Genomic DNA, 25,166 nt, shown 5'->3' with positions numbered 1-25,166 from the left:
ATTAAAGTCACATTTACCTGCTTTGCCAGGATATAAGCAACAAAAACAGAGTAAAAAAGACGAGAAAACTACAGTTCCCACTTTACAATGGTTTTACTTATGATTTTTTGACTTTATGATGGTGTGAGGGTGATAGGCATTGAGTAGAAACCATACTTGGAACTGGATCTGTTCCCAGGCCAGTGGTATGCCGTGGGTTACTCTCGTGATGCTGGGCAGCGGCAGCAACCACGGCTCCCAGCGGGGGCCACTCGATCACAGGGGTAATCAACTGATGCACTTAAAATCATTCTGTGTTCCACTTTCAGTACAGTTTTCAATGAGGTACATGAGGTATTCAGCACTACTATAAAACAGGCTTTGTGCTAGATGATTCTGACCATATGTAGGTTAATGTAAGTGTTTGTTCTGAGAACATTTAGGTAGACAGGTAGACTAAGCTGTGATGTTCTGTAGGTGAAGTATATTAAATGCATTTCGACTTAAGATATTTTCAACTTATGATGGAGTTATGGGGACATAACCCCACTGAAGGTCAGGGAAGATGCATCAAGAGTCCTCCTTGGAGAGCCTGGGTGGCTCAGTGGGTTGAGCACCTGCCTTCAGCTCAGGTCCTGACCCCAGGGTCCTGGGATGGAGCTTTGCTCAGCAGGGAGTCTGCTTCTCCCTCTCCCTCTGTCCCTGCTGTCTCTCAGTCTTAAAAAAAAAAAAAAAAAAAAAAAAAAAAAAGTGCTCTCCTTAAGCCTTGATTTCTGGCCCTATTGGTTTGTTAAATACTATTTTACTGCTAATAATAATGGTAATAACAAATGCCAGTGTATTGCTTACTATGGACTGGACATGGTTAAAGTGTTTTCCGTATGTTAATATACGTCCACACAACCTCACGGTATCTGCTTATTCTCCCCCAATTTCGCAGATGAAGAAACTAAAGCACAAAAGAGATTTAAAAACTTGCCATGGTGAGAGGTAACTCAGGGATTTCCATTCAGACCACCCACCTCCAGAGACCAGCTCTTAACAGCACTCCACGCTGCAGCTACTTCTCTGCTTTTTTTTCTGTTCAACAAACTCAATGACAAATCCTTATCATCACGGGTTATGCAAAAACTGACTCCACCCTCGCCTGATCAAGAAGTTAATGGTCCTTTTGATACAAGACCAATACTAGCCAAAACAAACACAAAGTTCTCCAGAATATGAACGTTTTCATAACTTGTATCCACCCAACCTAAACTTTGCCACCGCCATTGTGCTGCTCCAAAGCTCGGCTAATACACTGTTGCACAGTACTTTTCAGAAGCCGCCGCCCAAGGACTTACATTGTAGCCCCACTTACCGGTCCTGTGCATTGAGCAGAATCCCTTCAGATTCTGTCCCTCACTGCTGTCCAGTATCGTCTGATAAACAGAACAGAAAACACGAACGTGAACCAGGCTCTGCACCTATCAGACAAGTCACACATTATTGACTGAGCCATCTTCCCATTTGTCCATCTGGGGCTTCCTGTTTTAACGGTGAATAATTAACAATTAATAATGTTAACGATGATAATGATCTATTTTCCAGGTAGCAAAGCTATTTCACCAACATTCGTTGATGCGTTCTAATTCTTAGCATTTAAAGGCACGGATCGTTTTTGATTAGGAATACTGTACTGTTTCTTACCATCCTCCCCAGTCTGCTCTTAAAAGACGAACCTCTGCACGTTACACACGAGTATGGCTACGTTTCCCTACAAAATCCGCCTGTTACTTCCCCCGCAGAAACAAAACCGGGAGGTTGCCTGAATTTTTCAACCGTGAGGACGACGGTGTCGGAGGCGCCCGGGAGCCGGGAGAGAGCGGCGGCGGCGCCCGTCCGGTTCCCGCCCCCCGCGGGCGCGACCTCCCCGCGCCCCTCCCGCCCCCGCGGCGTGCAGCCGGCGCGCAGAGGGGCAGGCCGGGTCGGGGCCTCCCCGGGCCGCGGCGGCGCCCCCTGCAGGCCGCGGCGGGCAGAGCGGGCGGAAGGAACCCGAGCCCGGCTGCCACCGTGTCCGAACCGGAGCCGCAGCCGCCGCCGCCGGAGCATCGCGGGGCCCCGAGTCGGAGCCGAGCGCCCTGCTCGCCGCCCGCCGCGCCCCAGCGCCGGCCGGAGCCGCCGCCGCGCCGCGCCGCCCGCGCACCCCCGAAGCGGCCGGGCCCGAGCCCGCCTCGGCCCTCTGCTCGTCCTGCCCGCCCCGCACCGGCCTTCACTCTGGAGCGGCCCCGGCAGCCGCAGCAGGGGCGGCGGCGGCGGATCGAGGAGCTCTCCAGGTCGTCCCGGGAGAGGCTGCTGCAGTCCCGGGACAAGATGTTCTCCAAGTTCACCTCCATCCTGCAGCACGCCGTGGAGGCGGTAAGGCCGCGGGCAGCGGGCTCACGACAGGCCGGGGATGGCGGCGGCCTACGCTCCCTGCGGCCTCGGCCCGGGCCTCGGCGGCCGGGATCCCGCGGCGGGGCGGGGGGGGCGGTGGCAGACCGGGGCGGGCGCTCCGGGGCGCCGGCGGGGCCGTCGGGGCGCCTGGGCCTCGGGCCTGACTCGGGGCAGGCCCCCTCGGCGCCGTCCTAACCCGGGCGGGCGCGGGCCCCTGTGCGGCTGCGGGAGGGTGGGCGGGGGTGCCCGGGCGGGACGCGCGCTCCGGGCCGGCGCGGGGGTCGCCTGCCTGCCCGAGGGGGACAGGGGGCTTGGAGCACCTGGCGGGGCCGCAGGGCGCACCCCCGGACTCCGGACCGTTAACCTGCTCCGGAAAAAGGTGGTCAGCGTGGAGCAGGACGAAAGCGACGGCCAGACGTGACCCGGGCTGGGTTTGGCTCGCGGTCGTGTTGACTGTGGAAGGTGGGGTGGGCAGGAAGGTGGCCCCTGCTGCGCTTGGAGGGGGCGGCTCTGGAGGACGCTGCCCGCCGGACCCCGTTTCGTAATCCTGCTGGCTTTGCCTTCGCAGGCCTCGAGGCCGAGCTCGGCTGCACCGTATTGATTGTTGGGAGACAGATGGGAGCCCGGAGGGTCTGGTCGAGCGTGGTCGGGACCCTTCCGAGCCCTCGGCCGGGCGGCGAGACCATCTGTTTCCTTTCTTGCCTTCCCTTCCTGGACTCTGCCCTTTGAGGATTTTAGACACCCGCGTAGAGAGGCATTCAGATACCCAGACTAGCAGAAGACAAGTAACTACAAAGAAAATGCTGTGCTGCTGTTTTCATAATAAGAAGTCTAGTTTGCTTTACTCAGGGAGAGCTGCCCACGTTGCAAAATGCATCCTGTGAAAGAAACCTGTACTTTGCTAATTTAAAAAATGTCATTCTCTTTCTATGTTTAGATTGTGTGATAGAGCACCTTGAAATCCACACAACTAAAACAAACAAACAAACAAACAAACAAAAAAACAACCCCAGTGGCAATAGAACCATTTTTATGGTCAGATAAAAATAAAATGGATTTTTAGAATGAAGAATGAAAACAAAACTTTAGTACAATTGTTATTTTAAGTGATATGTGGGAAATGTTTAAAAATCATTTAAGCTCTACCACAAGTTCTTGGGAAAACGGGTATCAAATCAAAGAATGTTTTCATGAATGAGGAGCAGTGTTACACATGAAGGAGATGACAGCTTTAGACTTTAGGACAACTTTTAATTTCCCCTTCTTATACAACTTTATGTTAAGTTAACCAAGATTTATAAAAACACTGGCATTTACATTTTATATTATTCCTTAACTTAAATTACCAAGAATCATTTAATTTTAACATTGAGTACAGGTTAATACTGAGATAATTGGGAATACAAAATATATTACATTATTTACATCCTTTACCTATCAGGTTGAGATATACAGAAGTAAGTACTTAGAGAAAGGAAGATAGCTTTCATACTCTCCCAGTAAAGACTCATTTTTATCCTGAGGCTTGTGTTGTCTGTCCTCATTATCTTTTTATAACTGTATATCACCCAAACTACCCATGTAAATTGTCTGACTCTGTAATATCCAGCTTCTCTACTTGGCTAAGGTGAGAAAAAGTGGATTATGTTCATCTGGTCCTAGTACCTGATCCATAGCATTTAGAAAACTAATGTTTTTATTGGATTAGAGTTAGTGTTTTCAGCTGTGATACCTCCCAGTTTACCTTGACAGGAGGTTTAATCCGGGGGAAAAAAAAAACTTGGGCTAACTTTTTCCTTTTTACATTCGCTCTTGGAAACCAACTCGTACATAATGATAAATAAGCCATTCTTGTGGTATTTAAAGAATGTTTTTGCCTAGCCCAAGATTGGTTTCCATTTTTTCAGTTCTACTTATTTTCCTGGTATTTTCTTCTATAAACTACTTTTACCATTCATCAGTTCATTTCATTAACTTTTCTCTCTACTCCTTTTAATTTGTGTGCCCAATTAGCATTTTCCTTTTTTTTCCCAATTAGCATTTTCTGATATAGTATTGCAGTTAGCCTAATTGTCTGGATTTTTCAGAGGGGGACATTATCCTATGTGCAGGTGCTGACATGACCTTTTTTCAGTCTTGCTGTTTTCAACTACTTTGATATTATCACTTTATAGGTTTTCTTTGTTTACGTGGCTCAGCCTTCAAATCTTCAAATTTTTTTTTAGGGTCGACCGGATAAACACACTCATTTAAATGAACTTTACATGTAGACTTGTCCTTATTGTTTAATTAATGGTTTCTCCTCACTTCCTGTTTACTAGTACAAGGAAAAAATATATAAGATTTCCAAGATTAGTATTTGAAAATGTGTTATGGAGCTGATACATTACATTTTGAGCTTAGGAGAGAAATTCATACCTTGATCAAAAACAAAAACTGTAACGTAACTCTTGCTTCCCTTTTCAGAAATGAGTCTTCCCTCAGTATAGTAATGACTGGACAGTAAGTTTTGCAGTGATCCATTTTGTTAGCCTGTTGCCACATGTCATAAGAGTGAAATCTTATAGTTAGTTCCTAGGTTGGACTAGATCGTGTTAGCACAGTTTGTCCAAAGTACAAGTAGAGCACTTTCCATTTGGTACAATTAAATATTTGTTGAGGGCCTAGTCCTAGGTCATCTGCCAGGGGCTGGTTCTTTTTAAATTTCAGCCAGTTTCACCCTTTGAGGGCAGATTTATTCCAGGAGGATAAGGGAAGAAAGATTTGTCTACTTCTAACTAATTAATTCAATGGAAGTCATCCTTCAGAATTTGAGTCTTTTCTTTTCAAATTACGGTTGAGAGTTGATTGTTGGGACTGGCAATTTTTTAAAAGGTCTTCTGCCCTGGGAATCAAAGCCTCAAATCAAACATATATAGTGTTTTGTTAAGTGTATCTTTTCTGATGGGATCTCTGACTTTTCGTCCTTTAGTCATTCAGCTAATGTTTTATTGAGCCCACCACAAAAGAGTGGCACAGTGTGGAGGAAACAGGGTCTTTGCTCACAATGCTTGTGGTCTAATTGGGGAGACAAAACAAATACATTAAAAATTAAACTGCACAAGAGTGAGGCCTAGCCCCTAGAGCCATCAGAACAGGATTTCAGTCCTGCGGCTGTCCCTCCCTTCTACACAGGACAAGTTACTTAATCTTTGTACATTTCAGTTTCCTTATTGTAAAATGGAAATAATTATACCCATCTAGTAGGCTTATTGTGAAAATTAAAATGAGTTAATACATATGAAGTTAATACATATGAAGTGCCTAGTGCAGTGCCTGGTACATTATAAGTGCTTCATAAATGTGAACTATTGTTATTAATTTTTGGATGATTGTTCAGTCAGTGAGTTCTGTGGGGGCAAGCAGTTAGGATTGGGGGGCTTGGAGAAGGCTCTCTGGAGGAAGGGGACTTGAGCTGGACTTGAAAGAGGCTGGGCAGATAGGTGGGGTCTTAGGGAAGTTGGAAGGAAGTATGTTTGAAGATCAGAGCATGAAATGTTCAAGATACAGGTGAGAGAGAGAGCAGGTGGGGCTTACGTGGCAGACGTGGTATGGCTCTCCTCTGAATTACTGCTCTAGGTCCTTCTGTGTGGTTGGCCTTCTGGAGAAAGACAGTCTGGGTTTTTAGTTACAAGCGGTGTTTCCCCTTGGGTGAGGCAATTAACTGGCTTTGGATCTTAATGGGAGTTTGGGGAGAATCAGAGTTTATTGGAAGATCATTTAGGACCCAGTAGGAACTGTCAACTTTGCAGTGCTGTACCTGGCACATAGCTACTCATTAAATGACAGCAACTTCTGTGTTGTTGGATTATTCACTCGGTGAGTGTTACTGAACGCTTACTCTGTGCCATGAGTTGGAAACCAACGGGGAAGTCAGTGATGGAAAAGACAACATGATCCCAGCCCTTTTTGAGTTCACAGACAAGTGGAGGAGATCAGTAATGACAAATATGGGATAAGGGCTAAGGGAGAGTGAGCAGCGGGGAGAGGGTGCCACAGAGTTTGTGGAAAGAACTGAATCTTCGGCAAGAAGTCTAGCAAGGCTTCCCAGAGAGAGCCCTGCCCAAGGTAGGCACTCAGGTCCAGTTTGGGTTGGGAGTGTGATTGCATGAATTTTCAAAAATTTCATCTGTGTTTTGTAAAAACTTAACTCAAACGAGAATCCCCTCATGCTGATTCACACACCACCTCTTCCTTTTTTTAAATTTTTACCCATCGCATGAATGTATATTTTATGCAATGTTAAAAACAGGTAATTTGCATGTTAGAATTAGTATGAAAGACAATTTTAGTAGGAAGTTTTGCATAAATAAGGAAGTTTATTCATGTCTGAACAAGATTGTTCCTAAATTGTTAGCAATTTGGGACGTCTCACTGTCTACTTAAATAGGTTTCTTATTTAAATCAAACTCCTGGGAGAGAGGTATTCACAGGTAAGCAACACCGTCCTGCTTTGAATTGGACTGTAACAGCCAAGGTCCCAACACAAATCCTGTACGATCTCTGACCTAGTGACTTGACTTGGAAATGGAGTTAAGTCCCACAGGTAAAATAATCTGGAGCAAGGATGCTGTAATTCCCTACAGACCAAGGAGATACCCTCGGAAAATTTAGCAGATTGAAATATTTAGACTTAAGAATTTAGGTACTTTTTTTTTTTTTTTTTGAAACACCAGTTTTCATTTGGGTTTATCCCAATTGTTAGTCCATTTAATTATTTAACTATATAAAGATGGGGTATTTAAAAAAGGTTAAAAAAAATCCAAGAGAATTTTGAGATTTATAAGACAGTCCTAAAAACAAATAGCTAATTAGAACACTTTTTCAATCTAAAAGTTTTGGGAAGATTATTCTATCTGCCCAAGGTAACTTCTCATTTTCCTTCTAATTTTTTTCCTCAGTGTCTCACAAGTAAGTTCTCTGCCCATGTTCTTCTTGAAGGATACTAATCCCAAAAGTTCCTGACTCCTTTGTTAAAGATCTTAAAGCCTTTTTAAAAATTTCATAGCACTCCATTTGGAACTGAGGTGGATACTTAGAATCTCTTAACCCAGTAGGATTCAGAGCTGTGCACACAGGAGGGCATGAGAGCTAGCATTGAAGCGTTGATGATTGCCACCCAGTGTTGAGGTCAACTTCTTTCCCAAGGACATTTCATCTGGGTTGAAGCACGCAAGATGTCTATGACCAGTGTTTATAATTTGCCCAGTAGCTTTGAGATTGTTTTATTAGGATTTCAGACTTTGAGGTCTCTCCTTAAGGACACCAAGAAATCAAAATGGAACAGGTAGAAGGATTGGCATAACATGATCTCTCGGGTCATCAGTTCAGATGAAGTATCTGGAAATGAAAGATGACGGTGCCATGCTTTAGGTCTCCAGAATAGAAACCTGCTTGTTTTTAAGTAAGCTGGGCCAGTTGTGAACTTTCTGACCAAAATTTATGGGCAGTAGTAGGACTGGGGGGAGCATTCTCTCTCTCCCTCACTCTGCTGAAGGAGAAGACAGTGTTGTGGAAGGTATATCTGGGTTTTTATCTGTCTTTATTTAACACATCTGAAATACTTGGCTGGTTGGCTATGAGATGGCTGAAGGCATAGAATTTTGGTCTTAAAATTTTGAAGTAAATTTTAAAGCTGAAACATAAAACATTCTGGTTTTGTGGAATTTAAATTGATAGTGTCTTGTTCCCATAGGTATTTTGCTGAAAATATGCACTGCCTAATCCAGGCTTTAAAAAGAAAAGGTTTATATCTGTATGTCACTGAAAGTAGGGGATAGTTTTAATCAGATTACAGGGTTGACTTTGGTGTATGTTGTTGTAATGGTGACGTGTAACTAATTACATAGCAACTTTTTACTGTTTTGCATTTCAAAGTCCTAGGTACAAAGATCCCTGGTTACTGATAATTTCATTTTACTGATAATTTAAATAGGATTTTGCATCTTTTCATTTAACACTGTTACTTTTGAAACCATATGTAGTTACCAGTTTCGGGGAGGAAGAGAAAAGTTCTGGTCCTTGTAATTTAATAATAATATTGATAAATATCTTTTTCTTCTTTCTTATAAATCATTTTTACTTTCTTGATTTTGACTCCTTTTGTTTCTCTTTGATATCTGACATATAGAATCAAATTAATGCTCATCCCTTATTTTTATGCCACTTTTGTATTGTTAGTATTAGTATTTATATTGTATTATTAGTAAGACAAATACAGAGTTATACTTTATGGGAAACATTTAATGCCATTTTCTTAATTGTTGTGGTCTTTTTGTGTGTGTGTGTGTTTGTGTAGCTTGCACCTTCTCTTCCTTTACAAGAAGATTTTGTTTATCACTGGAAGGCAATTACCCATTACTACATAGAGACTTCGGGTAAGAAAGCTAATGTTAATTGAACACAATTTATGAAATACTAAAATATATTTCAGATTAGTTTTCAAAGTTATTTTATATTTAAATTTATAAACAAGTTATTTTACTTTTAATTCCTCTTTTAGATTCATTTTAAAAATGTATCTGTTGAGCACCTGCTATGTGTAGACATTGTTCCAGGCACTGGGCAGTAGAACAGTAAATCAGACCAAATCCCTGTCCTAATAGAGCTTATATCTTGACGACAGAGAAGCAAGCACTAAATGGACACATATACATCGTGTGTCAGATGGCAGGTGCTAAGGGGGAAATGAGGCAGGCTAAGGGGATAGAAGTGCACACATGGGGAGAAGGGGGGCAGTTGGCTATTGTAAGTTAGAGAAAGCCTCATGGCCGGAGCATACTTCTCAGTTGGAATCTGAAGGAAAGAGGAAGCAAGCCTGGGGTGTTGGTTTCAGGAAGAGGACCTGGCACAGAAGCCCTGGGGCTGGAGTGTCCAGCGTGCTTGGCATATTCTAGAAACTGCAAGGAAGCCGGTTTGGCTAGAGGAACGTAAACAAGGACAGAGTGTAAAGTGACATCAGATGGGAGCTGGGTGCAGTCACAGAGGGCCTTGTAAGCTATCATAAGGGCTTTGGCTCTTACTCTGAGGTGGGAAGCCATAGAGGGTTTTGAGCAGCATGTAACATTATCTGTTTTAAAGGGACCACTTTAGCTTCTGTGAAAAAAAAAATTAGATTGGAAGAATGCAGAGGTGAAACGTAGACCGTTAGGGGACTATTGCAGTGGTCCAAGCAATGATGGTGGCTCAAACCAGGGTGGAGCTGGTAAGATGAGATTGTATTCTAGGTGTATTTTGCAGAAAGCTTTGTTGACAGATTGGGTGGTGGGTGAGAGACTGAGTCGAGGAAGCTCCAAAGTTTTGGGCTTAGGCAGTTGGAAAATAGCAAAGCTACTTACCAGGACAGGGAGACTGCAGGAAGAACAGGTTTGTAAGAGTGTTCTGGGCACGTTAAATTTGAGATGCCAACTATAATGTCCAATTGGATGTCGCGAGGAGACAGCTGGAAATAGGAATCTGGAATTTAAGGTGGAGTTCTAAACCAGAGATGTGAAATTGAAGTCATCATATGTAAGTAAGATTTAAAGTCATGAGACTGGATGAAATGTTCTAGGGAGTAAGGATGGATGGAAGAGAGTTGTTCAGAAATGGAGCCCTTGGGCCCAATGTTCAGAAATTGGGATGATGAAAACAATAGCAAAGGAAACCACCTTTGCTAGTAGGGTAAAAGACAGCCAAGAGAGAATGGTGTCCCAGAAGCTAGAGGAAGAAGAGAGAGAGGGGTTCATTGTGTCAAATGATGCTGATGTCAGGTTAATACTGAGAAAGGATCTTTGGACTTAGCCACAAGGAGCTCAGTAGTGGACTTGGTGAGAACCATTTTAATGGCAAGAAGAGAGAAGAGACCTGATCGTAGTACGTTTAAGAGAAAATGGGCAGAGAACATGTATGGACAGTGCATATGGGCTGCTCTCTTATGTTAGTGGAAAGGGGAGCTGAGAAGTGGAGCATTAAATGCCAGGGAGAGATGTGGTTTCAAGAGAGGGTTTTATTTTATGTATGTATATATGTATGTATGTGTGCATGTATTTATTTATTTAATCTCTACACCCAACATGGGGCTTGAACTCACAACCCCTAGATCAAGAGTCATATGGTCTTATTCCTGAGTGAGTCAGGTGCTCCTCAAGAGAGGGTTTTACTTTCTTTTTCTTTTTTTTTAAGATGGAAGATATTTCAGTTTGAACTTTTTTTTTTTTTTAACATTTTATTTATTTACTTGACAGAGAGAGAGATCACAAGTAGGCAGAGAAGCAGGCAGAGAGAGAGGAGGAAGCAGGCTCCCCGCTGAGCAGAGAGCCCGATGCAGGGCTCGATCCCAGGACCCTGGGACCACGACCCGAGCCGAAGGCAGAGGCTCTAACCCACTGAGCCACCCAGGCGCCCCTCAGTTTGAACTTTGATGGAATAATCCAGTAGAGAGGAAAAGGTGGACCAGAGTTAGCTGCGACCATTTCTGAGCAATGTCCTTAAACAGGCGGGGGTGGGGGGTGTGGGGCGAGGTGCCTTAAGTGAGGTCAAGTGAGGCCTTAACCTTAATAGGCAGGTGGACAGTCCATCCGTCAAAATAAGGTGTGGAAAGCAGAGCACAGATGAAGAAGGAGGGTGGATGTGGTCTACAGAGTCTTGAAGTCTTTCTCAGTGAGTAAGAAGGATGGAGAGTAAGGGAAATGTGAAATAAATTGGATCAAAGGTTGACAAACTTTCTGTAAAGGGCCAGATAGTAAATATTTTAGGCTCTGTGGGTCCTTTGGCCTCTGTTGCAACTGCTCAGTTCTGTTGTGCCAAGGCAGCTATCAACAGTATGTGAAGAACTGTGGTCCTTTGTTCCAATACAGCGTATGGATGTGAGGGTGGTCTGGCGGCGACATTTGTCACCCCATTGATCGCCAGGGTTGATTTGGCTGATCCGGCTGGCTAGGCAGGGGTCCCCTTCCTCCCTCACCGCCGCGTGTGCATCCCTCCCGAAGCCATGTGCTTGGTGAAGAGGACGACCTTCCCTGATAGAGGAGAAGACCGTTCTGCAGTCAAGGGTATACAAGTAGCTGCGCTCCTGGCTAGAGCCTCCAAACAAGCTCTCAAGGTCCAACACAGGATAAACAGGTGGCAAGGCTGGATTTGCCCCAAAGGCCAAAGTCTGGCATCTCCCAAAACAGAGTATTCAGGCAGTCGGTCTGGTTGAGGAAGCCGGTGGGTTTGCAGGTGATAATTCCATAAAAGAAAAATTCTTTTATAGTTGTATGATTAAAAATTAGACACAAGATATGTGTATATCTTTCCATGTAAAATATTAGCTTGGATATTTAGACAGCAGATCTGTGGGAAAGTGTTTTGAGAGGAGCTGCCTTTTTGAATGACTGCTCCTTAGCCCTTGTGAATTTTTCACTCGTCCATAGCTTTAAGGAAATGCTTTAAAGGAAGGACTTCTAAGTTCTTCCTTAAATGATTTTTTTGCAGGTTAGTAGAAACAAGTAAGTGCATTATAATAAAGTATGGGGTGAATGTATGTGTGTGTGTCAGGCATAGAGAACGACGAAGGGAGAAAGAGAAGAAGATAGAACCCATAATGTGGGTTTTCCAGGATGAGTAGGAAGTGCAAAACCCAGAAGGAGGACAAAGGCATTTCAGGTAGAAGGACTGGCATATGCGGGGCACAGAGACCTACATGCAGCTTAGGAGTGAAGGGGGTAGACAGCAGAAACTATGGCTTGCCTTCTAGGGAGCTAGGGTTTTAATCCTGTCAAATCACATTTACAATTCATTTGTCTCTCAATTTACAAAGCCTTTCTGGTCATTTTTCTCCACTGATAACTGTAATCAGACCATGCTTGAACATTCATTCTTTCCTGGAATGTTTATGTAAAGTCTGCAATGAAAGGGGGAAAAAAAACCAAAAAAAAACAAATTTCAAATAAATGTACAAATTATCTTCTGTTAGTGGCCAGCTACTTGTTTTAGAATACAAAATGAAACATCGAAAGTTAACATTTCTTGAATTCTTACTATGTGTGAAGACACTGAGCTTTACACACATGGTTTCATTGAAATCACACAACACTTACTGGTGTTGCTTAGCTCCATTTTACAGGTGGGTGGTGTCTGAGGCTAAAATAGTTTGGCCCGGTCATCCAGCGACAAGTGACAGAACCAAGAGTTGAATGCAAGTTATCTAGCTACAGGGCCCTGTGCTTTTAGTACCTGCCACATCGTGTATCAAATTTGGTACATGTGTCATCCTTGGAAACAAGGTTGACTCTTGTGTTTCCATTGTTTTCTTTGTAGGGTTAGTGTTATGGTTGACCCTATGTGTACGTATATACATGTGCACATGTACAGGCAAAGCAACACATCAAATACATAGCTTACTAGAATTGTGTGGCACGTACTGTGGACATACTCAGGAAATGACAACAGAGACATAGATAAGAACTCGGCACTGCCAAGTATATTTTGTATTTAAACATTCTGTAAAACTTCACATTTTATTAAGAGCAATTTAGCCCTAACCAATAAGGATAGGTTGATACAATCATGTGATCTTTAACTCCAACTGTGAACTCAAAGAAGTATTGATGAATTTTTATCTTAAAAAATCCATAGTACTTAGTAAGAATTCTCCTAAGAAGTTGTTTTGGCTTTGGGGATAGCTGTGTGTTCATGAGCTATGCCAGAAATTTTTCTTTGGGCTCCTCTATGTTTTCACAGTTGGAGATGAGTTAGGAGCCACTAGTGTCTGACTTCCCCGTGTTACAGTGTAATTCGGTAGCAATCAAAAACAGAACCTGCCCTTTCTACGTACCCTACCTGATTCAGCTTAATGTTTAAGGCCAATCTGTTTCTATATAAAGAGATTTAAAATTCAAATATAGAACTTCAGATCTTCTGAACTAGCTATTTGAAAAAAATTGTTTTTAATTGTTAAGTGTATACAAAATTTTGATGTTATGTGTATTTTTCTTCATCATATTCCCATTTCTGTATTATTGGCTCTCATTTTGAATTATCATGCGTGGACATATTTCAGAATATTGATTCCATTTTTGAGTAAGAAGATGGCAAAAAGAATCACCTGAATACTGGCAAGGATAATTATATACCATGAATATAAATTTCACATAAGTGTGTACTTCAGATTTTTCTCAGTTTGAATTCTAATAGAGAAATACCGAGGGCATTTTAGGTACAAATAGGCAGTTTTAAATTGTTTGAATGTTTGGTGATCTTTTTTTTATTATTATTTAGATGATAAAGCCCCAGTGACAGATACAAATATTCCCTCTCATCTGGACCAGATGTTAGGTATTTTGCTACAAGAAGAACGAGAGCGAGAGTTCGGAGTGACGGGGCCGTGTATGGAATATTTGCTCCATCACAAGATCTTGGAAACATTATATACCTTAGGAAAAGCTGACGTAAGTTCCTCACCCACATGTGCTTGGGTAGGTAATACGTGCCTTAATGTCTTACAGGTAAAGAAGGTGCCAAGTACTAAATTTAATTATGGACGTATGTGTCAAGCATGGTGGGACTCAAGTCAGGCTTGTGAAGGACAGAAAATGTCCAGCCTGCACGAATGGGACTATCCAGAGAGCTAGCAAAGCCCCCTCATGCTGTAGCGACAACTGGTACTCGGGCTGCTGAGAATTACAGTGTAAACGTTTATGAAAATACGCTCGAATATGTGTACGCAGAGTCGGAGGACACGAGAAGCAGCCCAGTGTAAATGGGGTTAGGAAAATAGGACTTAATTTTCATAATCCTGAAAGAGAGTGTAACGGATGCTCTGACGGCTGCCTCTGCCGATGAGGGCAGTCACGTTAAGTTTTAGGCCTCATGAATCTCCACAAGCTGGTATTTATGATATAAATAATATTCTGTACCAGGAAACCGTAAGGCTACATACAAAGGCAAGTTTCGAAGCCTGCTGGGGGTACGAGGAAAAGGGAAGGACTTGGGCTTGCAGTTGGGAGGCCTGGCTTTGTCACTAAGACACTCCGGCCTTCAAAGTCCCTTTGGTTAACCTTCTTTCTCTTTAAAAATCGAACAGGTGATCACGAAGGTCTCCCCCAAAAATCAAAATCTGTGCTTTTGTCCTGTGAATTTCTCCAATATATGTGAAAATCAAGCTGGAAAAAGAATCAACATGTTTAAACACCAAATAGAGTTATGAATAATGGTATTACAGAAGGTTTCCTTTTAACTAAGTCTGTAATACTCCCAGTTCATTTTATGTTAAATTCTTGCAGTTTTATTTTTGAGGCAGGATGTCCACTCCTCTGCTGTGTGGAGAGAGTGATGTTACAACACTAAGTTGAATATAGATTAGTTGATTTTTGAGTGGATGTCAATAATTGTAGAACTGATAAATTAACTTTGATATCGGTGATTGTAAATATTAGGGGTTTATCTGAATAATGTAAAGTATTTGCTATCTAAAAAAATACTATTGTGCATAAGATTATCGTTTATACCATTTCCAGATAGTTTGTCTATGATGATGCTGTGGAAATGTTCATTTTGTGACTATATTTTAATTGCAAGGCAGTATAAGCACGTTGGTTAGTCATAGAACATGTAACCTTGTTAGTTTGTGCTCTCTTAACACACAGTGTAAGCAGTCATCACGTTTACCTAGTTACCAGCAAAGATTTAAAGCAGCTGGCATAAGTTAAGTTATAAAAACTTCTTTATTAAATATTCATTGTTGATAATCATAATGTAAATAATTTTGCATCTAATGCAAAACAGCATTGTTAGAGTAAATCACAGTATTTTATACCAGAGGATTCCCTTTACTGACATACACATGTTCGAAGGCTTTGTTTACTCCTACATCTCTGGGATGGAAAGTTATTAGTGGCCTGTTATGAGTGTAAATAACAAGAGTCTGCCTTTGCTTTAGCCATAGTTAACCGTAAGAGTTTGAGGTTACCCTAGCATTTAGAAGCAAACAGGTTGGTGTTGCCCAAACCAAACTCTGCAGCAGCGTGTTGTTATCGTGCTGCCTGTCATCATATTGGCCTGCGGTTCCACTGGCTGTACTACACCAAGATGTGATTTTATTTCTAGAATACCAGTCATTAATATTTGATTGAGAATTTTATATTGAAAAACTTATTAGTTGGCTGGTTGCATTGACTTTGGGGGCAAAATATATTCACATTCCTGTTCTTTAAGCTTTTGAGTAAGTGTGTTTGTATCGTCTGTCCTCTCCTTACTTGCTTTTCTGTTCTTCTGTGCCCAGTGTCCTCCAGGAATGAAGCAGCAGGTTTTGGTGTTCTACACTAAACTCCTGGGGAGAATCCAGCAGCCGCTGCTTCCACACATTAACGTCCACAGGCCAGTGCAGGTATTTTGTTTCCCTTGCAAAACAGTATTTGGTTCCAGTTCTTTTTGTGTATAAATAATTCAATGTGATTTTTCTAAAGGGAAAAATAAGAAAGGAAATTGTTCCCCAAATAACGCATAAATTAGCAAATACTTGAGCTTTTTGTATGCATGGCATTGTATTATATGCTCTTTCTATATTTCTCTTAAAATTTTATACATTAGTTTTTCCTTTAGCTTATGGCTATGACTTCTCGAGGAGTTTATTGTGTGCTTATTAGTTTTCTAGGGTAATGTATTTGAAAAACTTACTCCTAGTAAATCTCTTCTGTTAGAGGTGCTGGTAAGTAGTGTTCTGTCTGAAAAATGAAAGATATTTGTATTATTTGAAAATTGTAAATACTCTTAAGGCAAACGATGGCTATTTACATACTTATAAAAAGTAAGTTGGAAAAAAATTTTTTAACTTCTTTAACAGAAATTAATTCGACTCTGTGGGGAGGTCCTTGCAACACCGACAGAAAATGAAGAAATCCAGTTTCTCTGTATCGTGTGTGCAAAGCTGAAACAAAATCCTTACTTGGTTAATTTTTTTCTGGAGGTATGGTACACTTCTTGTCAACCTTCAAAGCATGCTTTTATTAAAATTATTTGGAGAATTGAATTCTGTAAGTAAATTCTGTAATTACAGAATTCTGTAAATTCTGTGAATAGAAGGAATTAAATTTTGTGGGTGTCATATGGCTTGTTTCACTTCCCAGAATTATTTTTCATTGAAGACCACTGTTTTGTTTTAACCTGAAATCTTCTGAGGAAGACGGTTTTCAGAGAAAGTAGGTGAGCTGGATACACAGGGCAGTGCAGGGCCTGAACGAAAACAGAGTCAAGGCTTAGCAGGCTGCAGCGTGAAGGGGAAGGTCAGGGAGAGTGAAGTCACAGGAGTTTATAATCTGTGATGTTTTCAGCCAAGTTTACTCAAACGTGGAGCGTGGGTAATCCGGCCCGAGGTCGGTAGGGATGGGGTGTGTGGATTTAGACGGTATGCACGAAATCGCGAGTTACCTGTCCAGCCTGGCATAGCAATTGTGATTGCTGTGGTATTCCGTCCTGTTTTTTCTTAGCCAGTGACTGGATCACACTTTATATATTCCATCAATCAATATTTTGGGTTTTACTCCCAGTTTTAAATTAGAAAATACTTTTTGTACTTTCTTCTGTCACTCATTTGTTTTTTTCTGCAGTGAAGTCCTTTAGGAATATAGTAGAAAAATTAATTTAGGGGGCACCTGGGTGGCTCGGTTGGTTAAGTGTCTGCCTTCAGCTCAGATCATGATCGCAGGGTCTGGGATCGAGCGCCATGTCAGGCTCTCTGCTCAGCCGGGACTCTGCTTCTCTCTCCCTTTGCTTCTCTGCCCATGTATGCTCTCTCTCTCTCTCAAATAAAGAAAATCTTTTTAAAAAGAAAGAAAGAAAGAAAGAAATTGATAGCTTTTTAAAAAATTTTTTGTGTGTTTCTTTTTTTTTTTTAAAGATTTCTTTATTTATTTGACACAGAGAGATCACAAGTAGGCAGAGATGCAGGCAGAGAGAGAGAAAGGGAAGCAGGCTCCCCGCTGAGCAGAGAGCCCGATGTGGGGCTCGATCCCAGGACCCCGAGATTACGACCCAAGCTGAAGGCAGAGGCACAACCCACTGAGCCACCCAGGCGCCCCTTTTGTGTTTCTTTTTGTCTTTTTTCCCCTAGATTAGGTAGAGGTGAGGTACAGCACAATTTCATTTTTTTGGTCTACTGTTCTCTGAGCTTAACAAACCCCCGGTGCTGTAGCCACCACTACCACCAAGCGACACAGCAGGTCCACCACCCTCCCTCCGGTCCCGTATAGCCCTTCTCACTCCACCCCTGTCCCTAGCAATTACTGATGTGCTTCTGTTCTAGGTTTCTCTTCCATAGAAAGTCAGAGAAATGTAATCAGCCTTAAAACCTTAAAAAAAAAAAAAAAAAGGAGGCTCCTGGGTGGCTCAGTCATGAAGCGTCTGCCTTCGGCTCAGGTTATGGGACCAAACCAGGACCTTGGGATCATGACCTGAGCTGAAGGCAGGCTCTTCCTGACTGAGCCACCCAGGAGCCTCCATTTTTTTTTTTTTTAAGGTTTTGATATAAATACATCAAGTATTTCAATCTGGCTAAGTCTGAGATTTTTCCTCTCAAAGTTCGCTTTAGTTAAAGTTTTCTTAGATACCCTAGTTACTTTCGATGCATGGATTTTTGTCCAAGCTTAAGCTTTAAGGACTTTTTCTCAGAATTCCTGAAACTCGTTCAGAAGGACACAGCCATCGATCAGAAGCAGAGCAAATGCAAGGGCACACGTATGCTGATACCCGGTGAGATCGATGCGCTTTGTTCACCTGTCTTGAGAGAAACGTTTCCATTTAGACCTCATGACTCCAGACGCCGGGCTTTAGAGCACATGCTTTTTCACGGCCTGAGGTGTAGGCAGCTCCGTTTTCTCAAGACTATTCATAAGCTTTTAATGTGGTTGTTACAGTCTCCCTGGCATTAGAGTTACTTAAACGTGTTTCATTTTCTCCTGCTGGTCAGTAAGCTCCTCGAGGGCAGGGACTCTGTTTCATTAATCTTTGGGTTCCCACAGCTTCTCTAGTATCCAGTATAATATATAATAACTGCTTAATTAACACTCACTGAATGAATCTTCAGAGAAATGCAGCTGTATTACTTGTAGTACAGAGAGGAATAAAAGTACTTTGCAGTTCCCAGGCAAGTATCCCCTAAAATCGAATCTCTCTTTTCATGGAAAGCAACTCCTATGTGCATCTACTACAGTTTAAGTGCCTGTGGTAGGTGGGTTAGGAACAGTCTTTGCCCTCAAGGAGTTTACAGTCTGGTGATGAGGGTAAGACCAATATTCAGGCTGCAAACTGAGGTAGAGTAAGGTGAGTATCATAAGAAGGGTACAAAGTCATTGTGCCTTACGTCTTCCTAGGATGAAGGGATTGCATTTGCTGTAGGTTGTTGAGAAAGACTTCATGGAAGAGGTTATCTTTGATTTGGTTCCTGACAGATGTTCAGATAAGAACAGGTAAACATACGTAAGAGAATGAAAATATAGAAGGTTGTGGTGTGTTCATGAAACAGTATAATTAGAAAGGCCTGTGATAAGAAAAGGGCCCGGACAGATGGACTAGGAAGGGTCAAAGCCTTTGATGGAAGGATGAACAGTTTGAACATACTTGAAGTCACTGGGGAGCCACCGAAGATTCTTGAGCAGGGATGTTGTTACATGATGGTGTCTGTACTTTAAGTGAAATTGGTGGCAGCATCTTGCACACTGGATTCCTTTGAGAGGAAGAAGGAAAGCAGAGGAAACCAGCTTGGAAGCTGAGGGAGTCGCCCTGAAGAGAAGTGGCAAGGACTGTAAGTTGGAGGCAGTGGGACAGAACGAAGTGAATATATTCCAGAAACACCAGAGGTAGTCTTGTGAGGTCTTCTGTGGTCTTGTGCAGGAAGCAAGAGAAAGGATGATGAGTGATTGAATTTCTGAACCAGCAAGGCTATTGCTAACAGAAAGAAGAGAGCCCCAAGGGAGCTTATGTTGGGGAAGATGGTCATTACGGTTCTGCTGTTTTGAGTCCTCCTGGTATCCTGATGGAGATAATCGACAGGCATTTGGTCTTGCAAATCTGTGATTTGGGAGAGAAGTCTGGGTTTAAGAGAGTTGGGGGTTATGTGTGTAAATGTGCTGTGGCTATCAGGAAGACCCCTAAAGTAGAAAGGGAGCAGTTTCAGAGAGAACCGAAGCGTAAGAGAAGGCAGCAGTTCCTCATCACCTAGGGAGCTTTAAAAATGCAGATCCCATCATGATGTTGTGCACCTGAAATCAGTATAACATTGTCAGCTACACTTCAGCAATGCAGGTAAATAAGTTAAAATGCGGATTCCTTAGCTCTACCTCCAGATGTTCTCATTCAGGTCTGGGTGGGATCCTGGAATCTACATTTTTCTCAAGCCCCACAGAAGACCATGACGCCAACAGTCTTGAGTCACACTTTGGGAAACACTCGTTGAAGGAGTGAATGCTATTCTAAGATTATTCTTCCCTTTGCCATTCTGATCTGAGATACCATCTCCAACGCTATTATTAGTATTTTAGATGGAATCAAGTGTTTACATTCATAAGGGCTGTGATATGCAACTGATTTTGTAGGAAATTGGGAAGTTGTTTGGAGTAGTTGTTTTGTTTTAGCATGTGCTGTGGGCTCAATTTCTCAAGAAGATTGGTCCAAACTATACCTTTAACTGTATTAAAAGTGATTTATAATAACTATAATATAACTTTGGAAATGGAACTTTGAATACGTTCAGTACTGAATGCATCTCTGTGGTGGGTGAAACACGGTGAGGGGCCCCTGAGGAGAAGCTAGTTCATGATGACTTCTGACCTGTGTGTGTGATTTGATTTTCGCTCTTAGGTTCAAATGGAAAGCAAGACACTTTTCCCCAGAGACTAAAGTTACAATTCCTTTTTTTTTTTTTTTTTAAGAGTTTATTTATTGGAGAGAGAGAGCAAGAGAGAGCACACACAGGTTGGGGAAGAGAGAGGGAGAAGCAGACGCCCCACTGAGAAGGAAGCCCCACACAGGGCTTGATCCCAGGATCCCAAGATCATGACCTGAGCCAAAGGCAGATGCCTATCCAACTGAGCCCCTCAGGCGCCCAACTTCGGTTAAAATTCTCTTTGTGTTTGTGTGTGTGTGTATTGGGGAGGTGGGCCAACATTTCAAGTAAATTTCTCTCATCAAGAACATGAATAAAAAGGTCCTGAGACTACTGAGTTCTTTTTATAAAGCAGAGGGACAGGGAAAACAGAAAAATCATCTTAGAAAACTGATCTTAGAAGAATCAGCAGCGAGGCTATGTATTTTCAGTAGCCCAGCGATGAGAAGACAGTTAATTCCAATTGAAACCTCCTGAATCTTTTTTCCCCACTAATATCAGTTGTTTTGAGCAATAGTCATATAGTTATCACTAATATTGTTCCTTGCTTATGGTCATGGTAAACCGTTTTGTACTTAGTGCAGAGAGTGTTATGACTGCCTGGGCAATTTTTAAAATATCTAAAACCCAGCTTGTTGACGTCTGAGTATTTTCTTTAGTCATAACACTTTTATCTGTTACTACGTAGACATTGAACATGAATTATAGAAAAACCGATAAAAATATAATTTCTGTTTTATAAGTCTTTTGACACAGATCATACAGAACATGCGTTCTTTTTCAGAATAAGTTGAAATCCCTGGCTTCCAAAGGCACAGCAGATGTCATTTCAGAAGACTCCTTGAAAGGTCAGGATTCCTTGTCAACAGACACGGGACAGTCCTGTCAGCCAGAGGAACTGTCTGGAGCCGTGGGCCTGGAGCCCCCAGAGTTCGAAGACGAGTCGCCTCAGCCGACGGACGAGCTGTCCGCCAGCTTGGATAACCTCGCCGTCGCCCCACTGCCAGAGGCCACGGTTGTTCGTCCAAACCAGGATTACAACTTAGTGAATTCCTTGTTGAATCTCACTAGAAGTCCTGTAAGTCTTCCTTACCCGTCACCACTCACCTGATCACTGTTGGTGCATTTGAAATAGAAAAAAAAAAAAAAAAAGTCTACTCTTGTTTTAGTGTAAAACATTCAATCTTTTTAAGGTGAATTTTTTCCAAGCCTCTTGACACACCTGTCATTCAAGAATGGACGGGGTCTGTGTTTTCCCTCAGGATGGCCGGATCGCTGTGAAAGCCTGCGAGGGCTTGATGCTGTTAGTCAGCTTGCCGGAGCCCGCGGCGGCCAAGTGCCTGACGCAGAGCACGTGCTTGTGCGAGCTGCTGACCGACAGACTCGCCTCCCTGTACAAGGCCCTACCTCAGTCCGTGGACCCGTTAGATATTGAAACAGTGGAAGCAATTAACTGGGGGTAAGAGCCATTGCTTGTGTTTGCCCACAGAAGTGACTTCTTACGCCTAGACTTGGAAATTCACCGCTGCTTTGCGGTGATATAAATCTTTAGTTTTGGAAAATATGACATGACTTGTGATCCTTAAATGGGATTGTTGTCTGAGGCGCATTTGAAATTTGTTACCGGTCCGAAGTGAGTTGCTGTGGGAACAATCCAGCTGTCATGTAGTTAAGCTATTTTTCCATAATAGTGAATAATTACGACCTTAAATACATTAAAACCAACAACTTTTTTTTTTTTTTTTTAAATTCCTGAAATAAGGAACATCCTTTTGTAAATATGCCTCTCGGGTAGTCTCATGCTTCGTGGTCTGTGTCTATGAACTCTCCTCTCCTACCTTATTCTTTTACTCTCTCTACCCATCTTTCGGGGCTTCCCCTGATTCTCACGGGAAAATGTGATTATTGCAGAACATTATAAGTATATAAGCAGCATGAGGAAAAGTACCCCAAGTCCCACCATCTATAAGCTGCCTAATGTTTTAGTATGATAATAAAATATTTTTTAGTATAATAATAAAAAGAGTTAAAAATTTCTGTGTATTTTTAACTCTTCCTGGGTTTTTACTAGTCTTTTTCCACCCGATATTCTGCCAATATCTGTAGTAGAGCAGACCCCCTGGTTAGCTTTACTGCTGTCCATGTTAAGGTGGGAAGAGAAGCAGGCCACTTATTTCTTTTTGCACACCCTTCGTTACCTTTCCTTCTGTCCCAGCGGCTGAGCACCTCCCACACTTCCTTCCCACTCTTGGTCAAGTTTATGGCAGGTGTGTGAGGAGCTGTCTGTGTGGTTTTTCCTCTGCAGTTATGTTCTGTGTTAGTCTCTCTCTTCCCACTCAATGACTGAAAGTTATTTACAACTTTTATTTGAAAGGTTTCCTCTTATCTTTGGCTTTCTTTTATAAAACCTGCTTCTGGTGGTCATCCGGCTCTCTCTGGATGCATGTGTTTTACTGCACGAGCTTGTTCACGGGCCTTCATTGTTCCTTATGCGCTGAACTGGGTTAATGCGTTGGGATAACTCTGGGCTAAGCATTTCTTCTACATCCTACAGCTTGGACTCCTATAGTCACAAGGAAGATGCTTCAGCGTTTCCAGGAAAACGAGCCTTAATTTCATTTCTTTCCTGGTTTGATTATTGTGATCAACTCATAAAGGAAGCACAGAAGGTTTGATTTTTTGTTGTTGTTGTTAATTATTGATAATTTTAAAATGTGTCTATTAAGTAAAATTTCTTCAGTTTATGTCTCCAAAAATATCTTAAGTGTCTTAGGATAGCACAGTCAGTAAAATAAATGCAATCAAATAAAACTAAAAAACCTGTGTATATACGTGTGTGTGTGTGTGTGTGTGTGTGTGTGTGTGTGTGTGTGTTACAGCTCTGGAATAAATCACAGTTCAAGTTCTGCCCTTATATTTCTTTAAGTGTCACGATAGGAAGCTCCATAAGGTGATGCTGGCCTCCCTCCATTTCTCCTCTTTGAGGAGATGTTAATGCCATAAGGGGGTTGGGATGATATTTTTGTCCTGTTCATCTTGTTCTTGGACATTTAGATAAAGTGTAGAGGATGGAGTAGCTCACATCTAATCTAGGTTTATATGCCATCAACAAGATGGCCAATAGGCAAGTTTGTTTCTCCACATTAATTCAAATGGAGAGTGGAATTGGCTTACCAATGTTACAAATTAATCCTCTTTTCCATTAAAAAGAAAGGAAAAGATAACAATACTCCTTCTGTATTCTAGACCGCTGCTGTTGCTCTGGCCAAAGCTGTTCATGAAAGATTTTTTGTCGGAGTTATGGAACCTCAGTTGATGCAAACGTGAGTAGCCTTTTCCTTAAAAAACAAAAAATTGGGGGGGCACCTGGGTGGCTCAGTGGTTTAAAGCCTTTGCCTTGGGCTCGGGTCATGATCCCGGGGTCCTGGGATCGAGCCCTGCATCGGGCTCTCTGCTCAGTGGGGAGCCTGCTTCCTCCTCTCTCTCTCTGCCTACTTGTGGTCTCCGTCTGTCAGATAAATAAATAAAATCTTTTTAAAAAACCAAAATCCAAAAAAAAAACAGAACAAAAAACTTGCTATTTCATATTCTGTTCCCCACTGATGACCTGTCTGTTGCGCCCAGTTCTGAGATGGGTATCCTGACCGCGACCGCTTTGCTCCATCGCATTGTTCGGCAAGTAACCTCTGATGTTTTGCTTCAAGAAATGGTGTTTTTTATCCTTGGAGAGCAGAGGGAACCGGAAACTCTGGCAGATATTAGCAGACACCCTTTAAGACATAGGTTAATAGAACATTGTGATCACATATCTGATGAGGTAAGTGATGTAAGATTTAGAATGGGGCTTTGAAATACGGTTTTATAGTGTTTTGAGTATAGCTTCTTTTTTGGTGTAGCTTTACGAATCGAAAGCATGACTTATAGGATGGCAAGAAGAATCGTTTGTTCAGAGATGTTTTCCAGTTAGCCTTTATCACTTTGGTTTCAGATAAGCATAATGACATTAAGAATGTTTGAACATCTTTTACAAAAACCCAACGAACACATTCTTTACAACTTGGTCCTAAGAAATCTCGAAGAAAGAAATTATACTGAGTATAAGCCTGTGTGTCCAGAAGATAAAGATGTGGTAGAGAACGGATTGATAGCAGGAGCCGTGTAAGTTCCCACCCGGGCCTGCAAGCTTAGTATTTCCTATAGAACTGTCGTCTTCTCTCTCCTGCTTCTCTCCCTTATTCATGAAAAAATGCCTCTAACAAGATTTTTGAAAATAAAATTTAGATGCCATGGTATCACCATCCCTTTAAATCACAAGTGGTATTCGTTAAATGGAACAAAATCAATATATTCTTGAATTTGATGTTCGTATCAAATGTTTGTTTCCCTATAAAATGTAATTTTTTAATTCTTTTATTAGCAAAATCATGTAATGTTTTGTAAGAACGTGGCAGAGAATCTTCTGGTTAGAAAATGTAATAAAATGTCTTTTTATACATCATTAAATTGAACGTAGAGATCTGGAAGAAGACCCATTATTTACGGACATTTCGCCGGATAACACTCTGTCAAATCAAGAATGGCTTAGTTCTTCACCCCCTGCTACTCCAGACCACCCCAAAAACGATGGGAAAACTGAAGTCCATAAAATTGTAAATAGGTGAGTTGCCATATAAATTTGACTTCCATCTCTTTTGCTTGGTTTTATAACCTATAATGGCTCTGTTCTTAGATTGTTATGGAGACATACTGTAAATTCAATCCTCCCTTCTTTAAAGATTGTATCAGCTTTTTGTCATGTGTATATAGCAAGTGACAGCCTAGGGGCAATAATCCATATCAAAGCAGGAAAGCTCTACTTAACATAGAAACGGGTATAGTGGTTAAATAAACCTTC

General features: G+C 42.0%; 1 protein-coding gene across 2 annotated transcripts in view; it reads left to right on the top strand.

Moving 5' to 3' along the window:
* The first annotated feature begins 2,223 nt into the window (after window positions 1–2,223).
* FAM160B1 (family with sequence similarity 160 member B1) overlaps window positions 2,224–25,166 on the top strand; it is a 34,676-nt gene continuing 11,733 nt past the window's right edge. The window contains exons 1-12 of one of the 2 annotated variants that reach the window (XM_032879355.1): window positions 2,224–2,376; window positions 8,732–8,810; window positions 13,675–13,844; window positions 15,677–15,781; window positions 16,238–16,360; window positions 21,057–21,350; window positions 21,535–21,731; window positions 22,827–22,941; window positions 23,519–23,595; window positions 23,897–24,089; window positions 24,261–24,430; window positions 24,786–24,929. In XM_032879355.1, coding sequence (XP_032735246.1) covers window positions 2,332–2,376; window positions 8,732–8,810; window positions 13,675–13,844; window positions 15,677–15,781; window positions 16,238–16,360; window positions 21,057–21,350; window positions 21,535–21,731; window positions 22,827–22,941; window positions 23,519–23,595; window positions 23,897–24,089; window positions 24,261–24,430; window positions 24,786–24,929 — 1,712 coding nt within the window. In that variant the 5' untranslated portion in view covers window positions 2,224–2,331. The remainder of the gene's footprint in view (window positions 2,377–8,731; window positions 8,811–13,674; window positions 13,845–15,676; window positions 15,782–16,237; window positions 16,361–21,056; window positions 21,351–21,534; window positions 21,732–22,826; window positions 22,942–23,518; window positions 23,596–23,896; window positions 24,090–24,260; window positions 24,431–24,785; window positions 24,930–25,166) is intronic. The other variant, XM_032879365.1, reaches the window with a different exon arrangement.

This window comes from Lontra canadensis, unplaced genomic scaffold, assembly GCF_010015895.1.
Source record: "Lontra canadensis isolate GAN:19392208 unplaced genomic scaffold, GSC_riverotter_1.0 scaffold3, whole genome shotgun sequence".
Taxonomy (NCBI): Eukaryota; Metazoa; Chordata; class Mammalia; order Carnivora; family Mustelidae; genus Lontra; species Lontra canadensis.
This window is presented reverse-complemented; position numbering and strand designations above follow the sequence as displayed.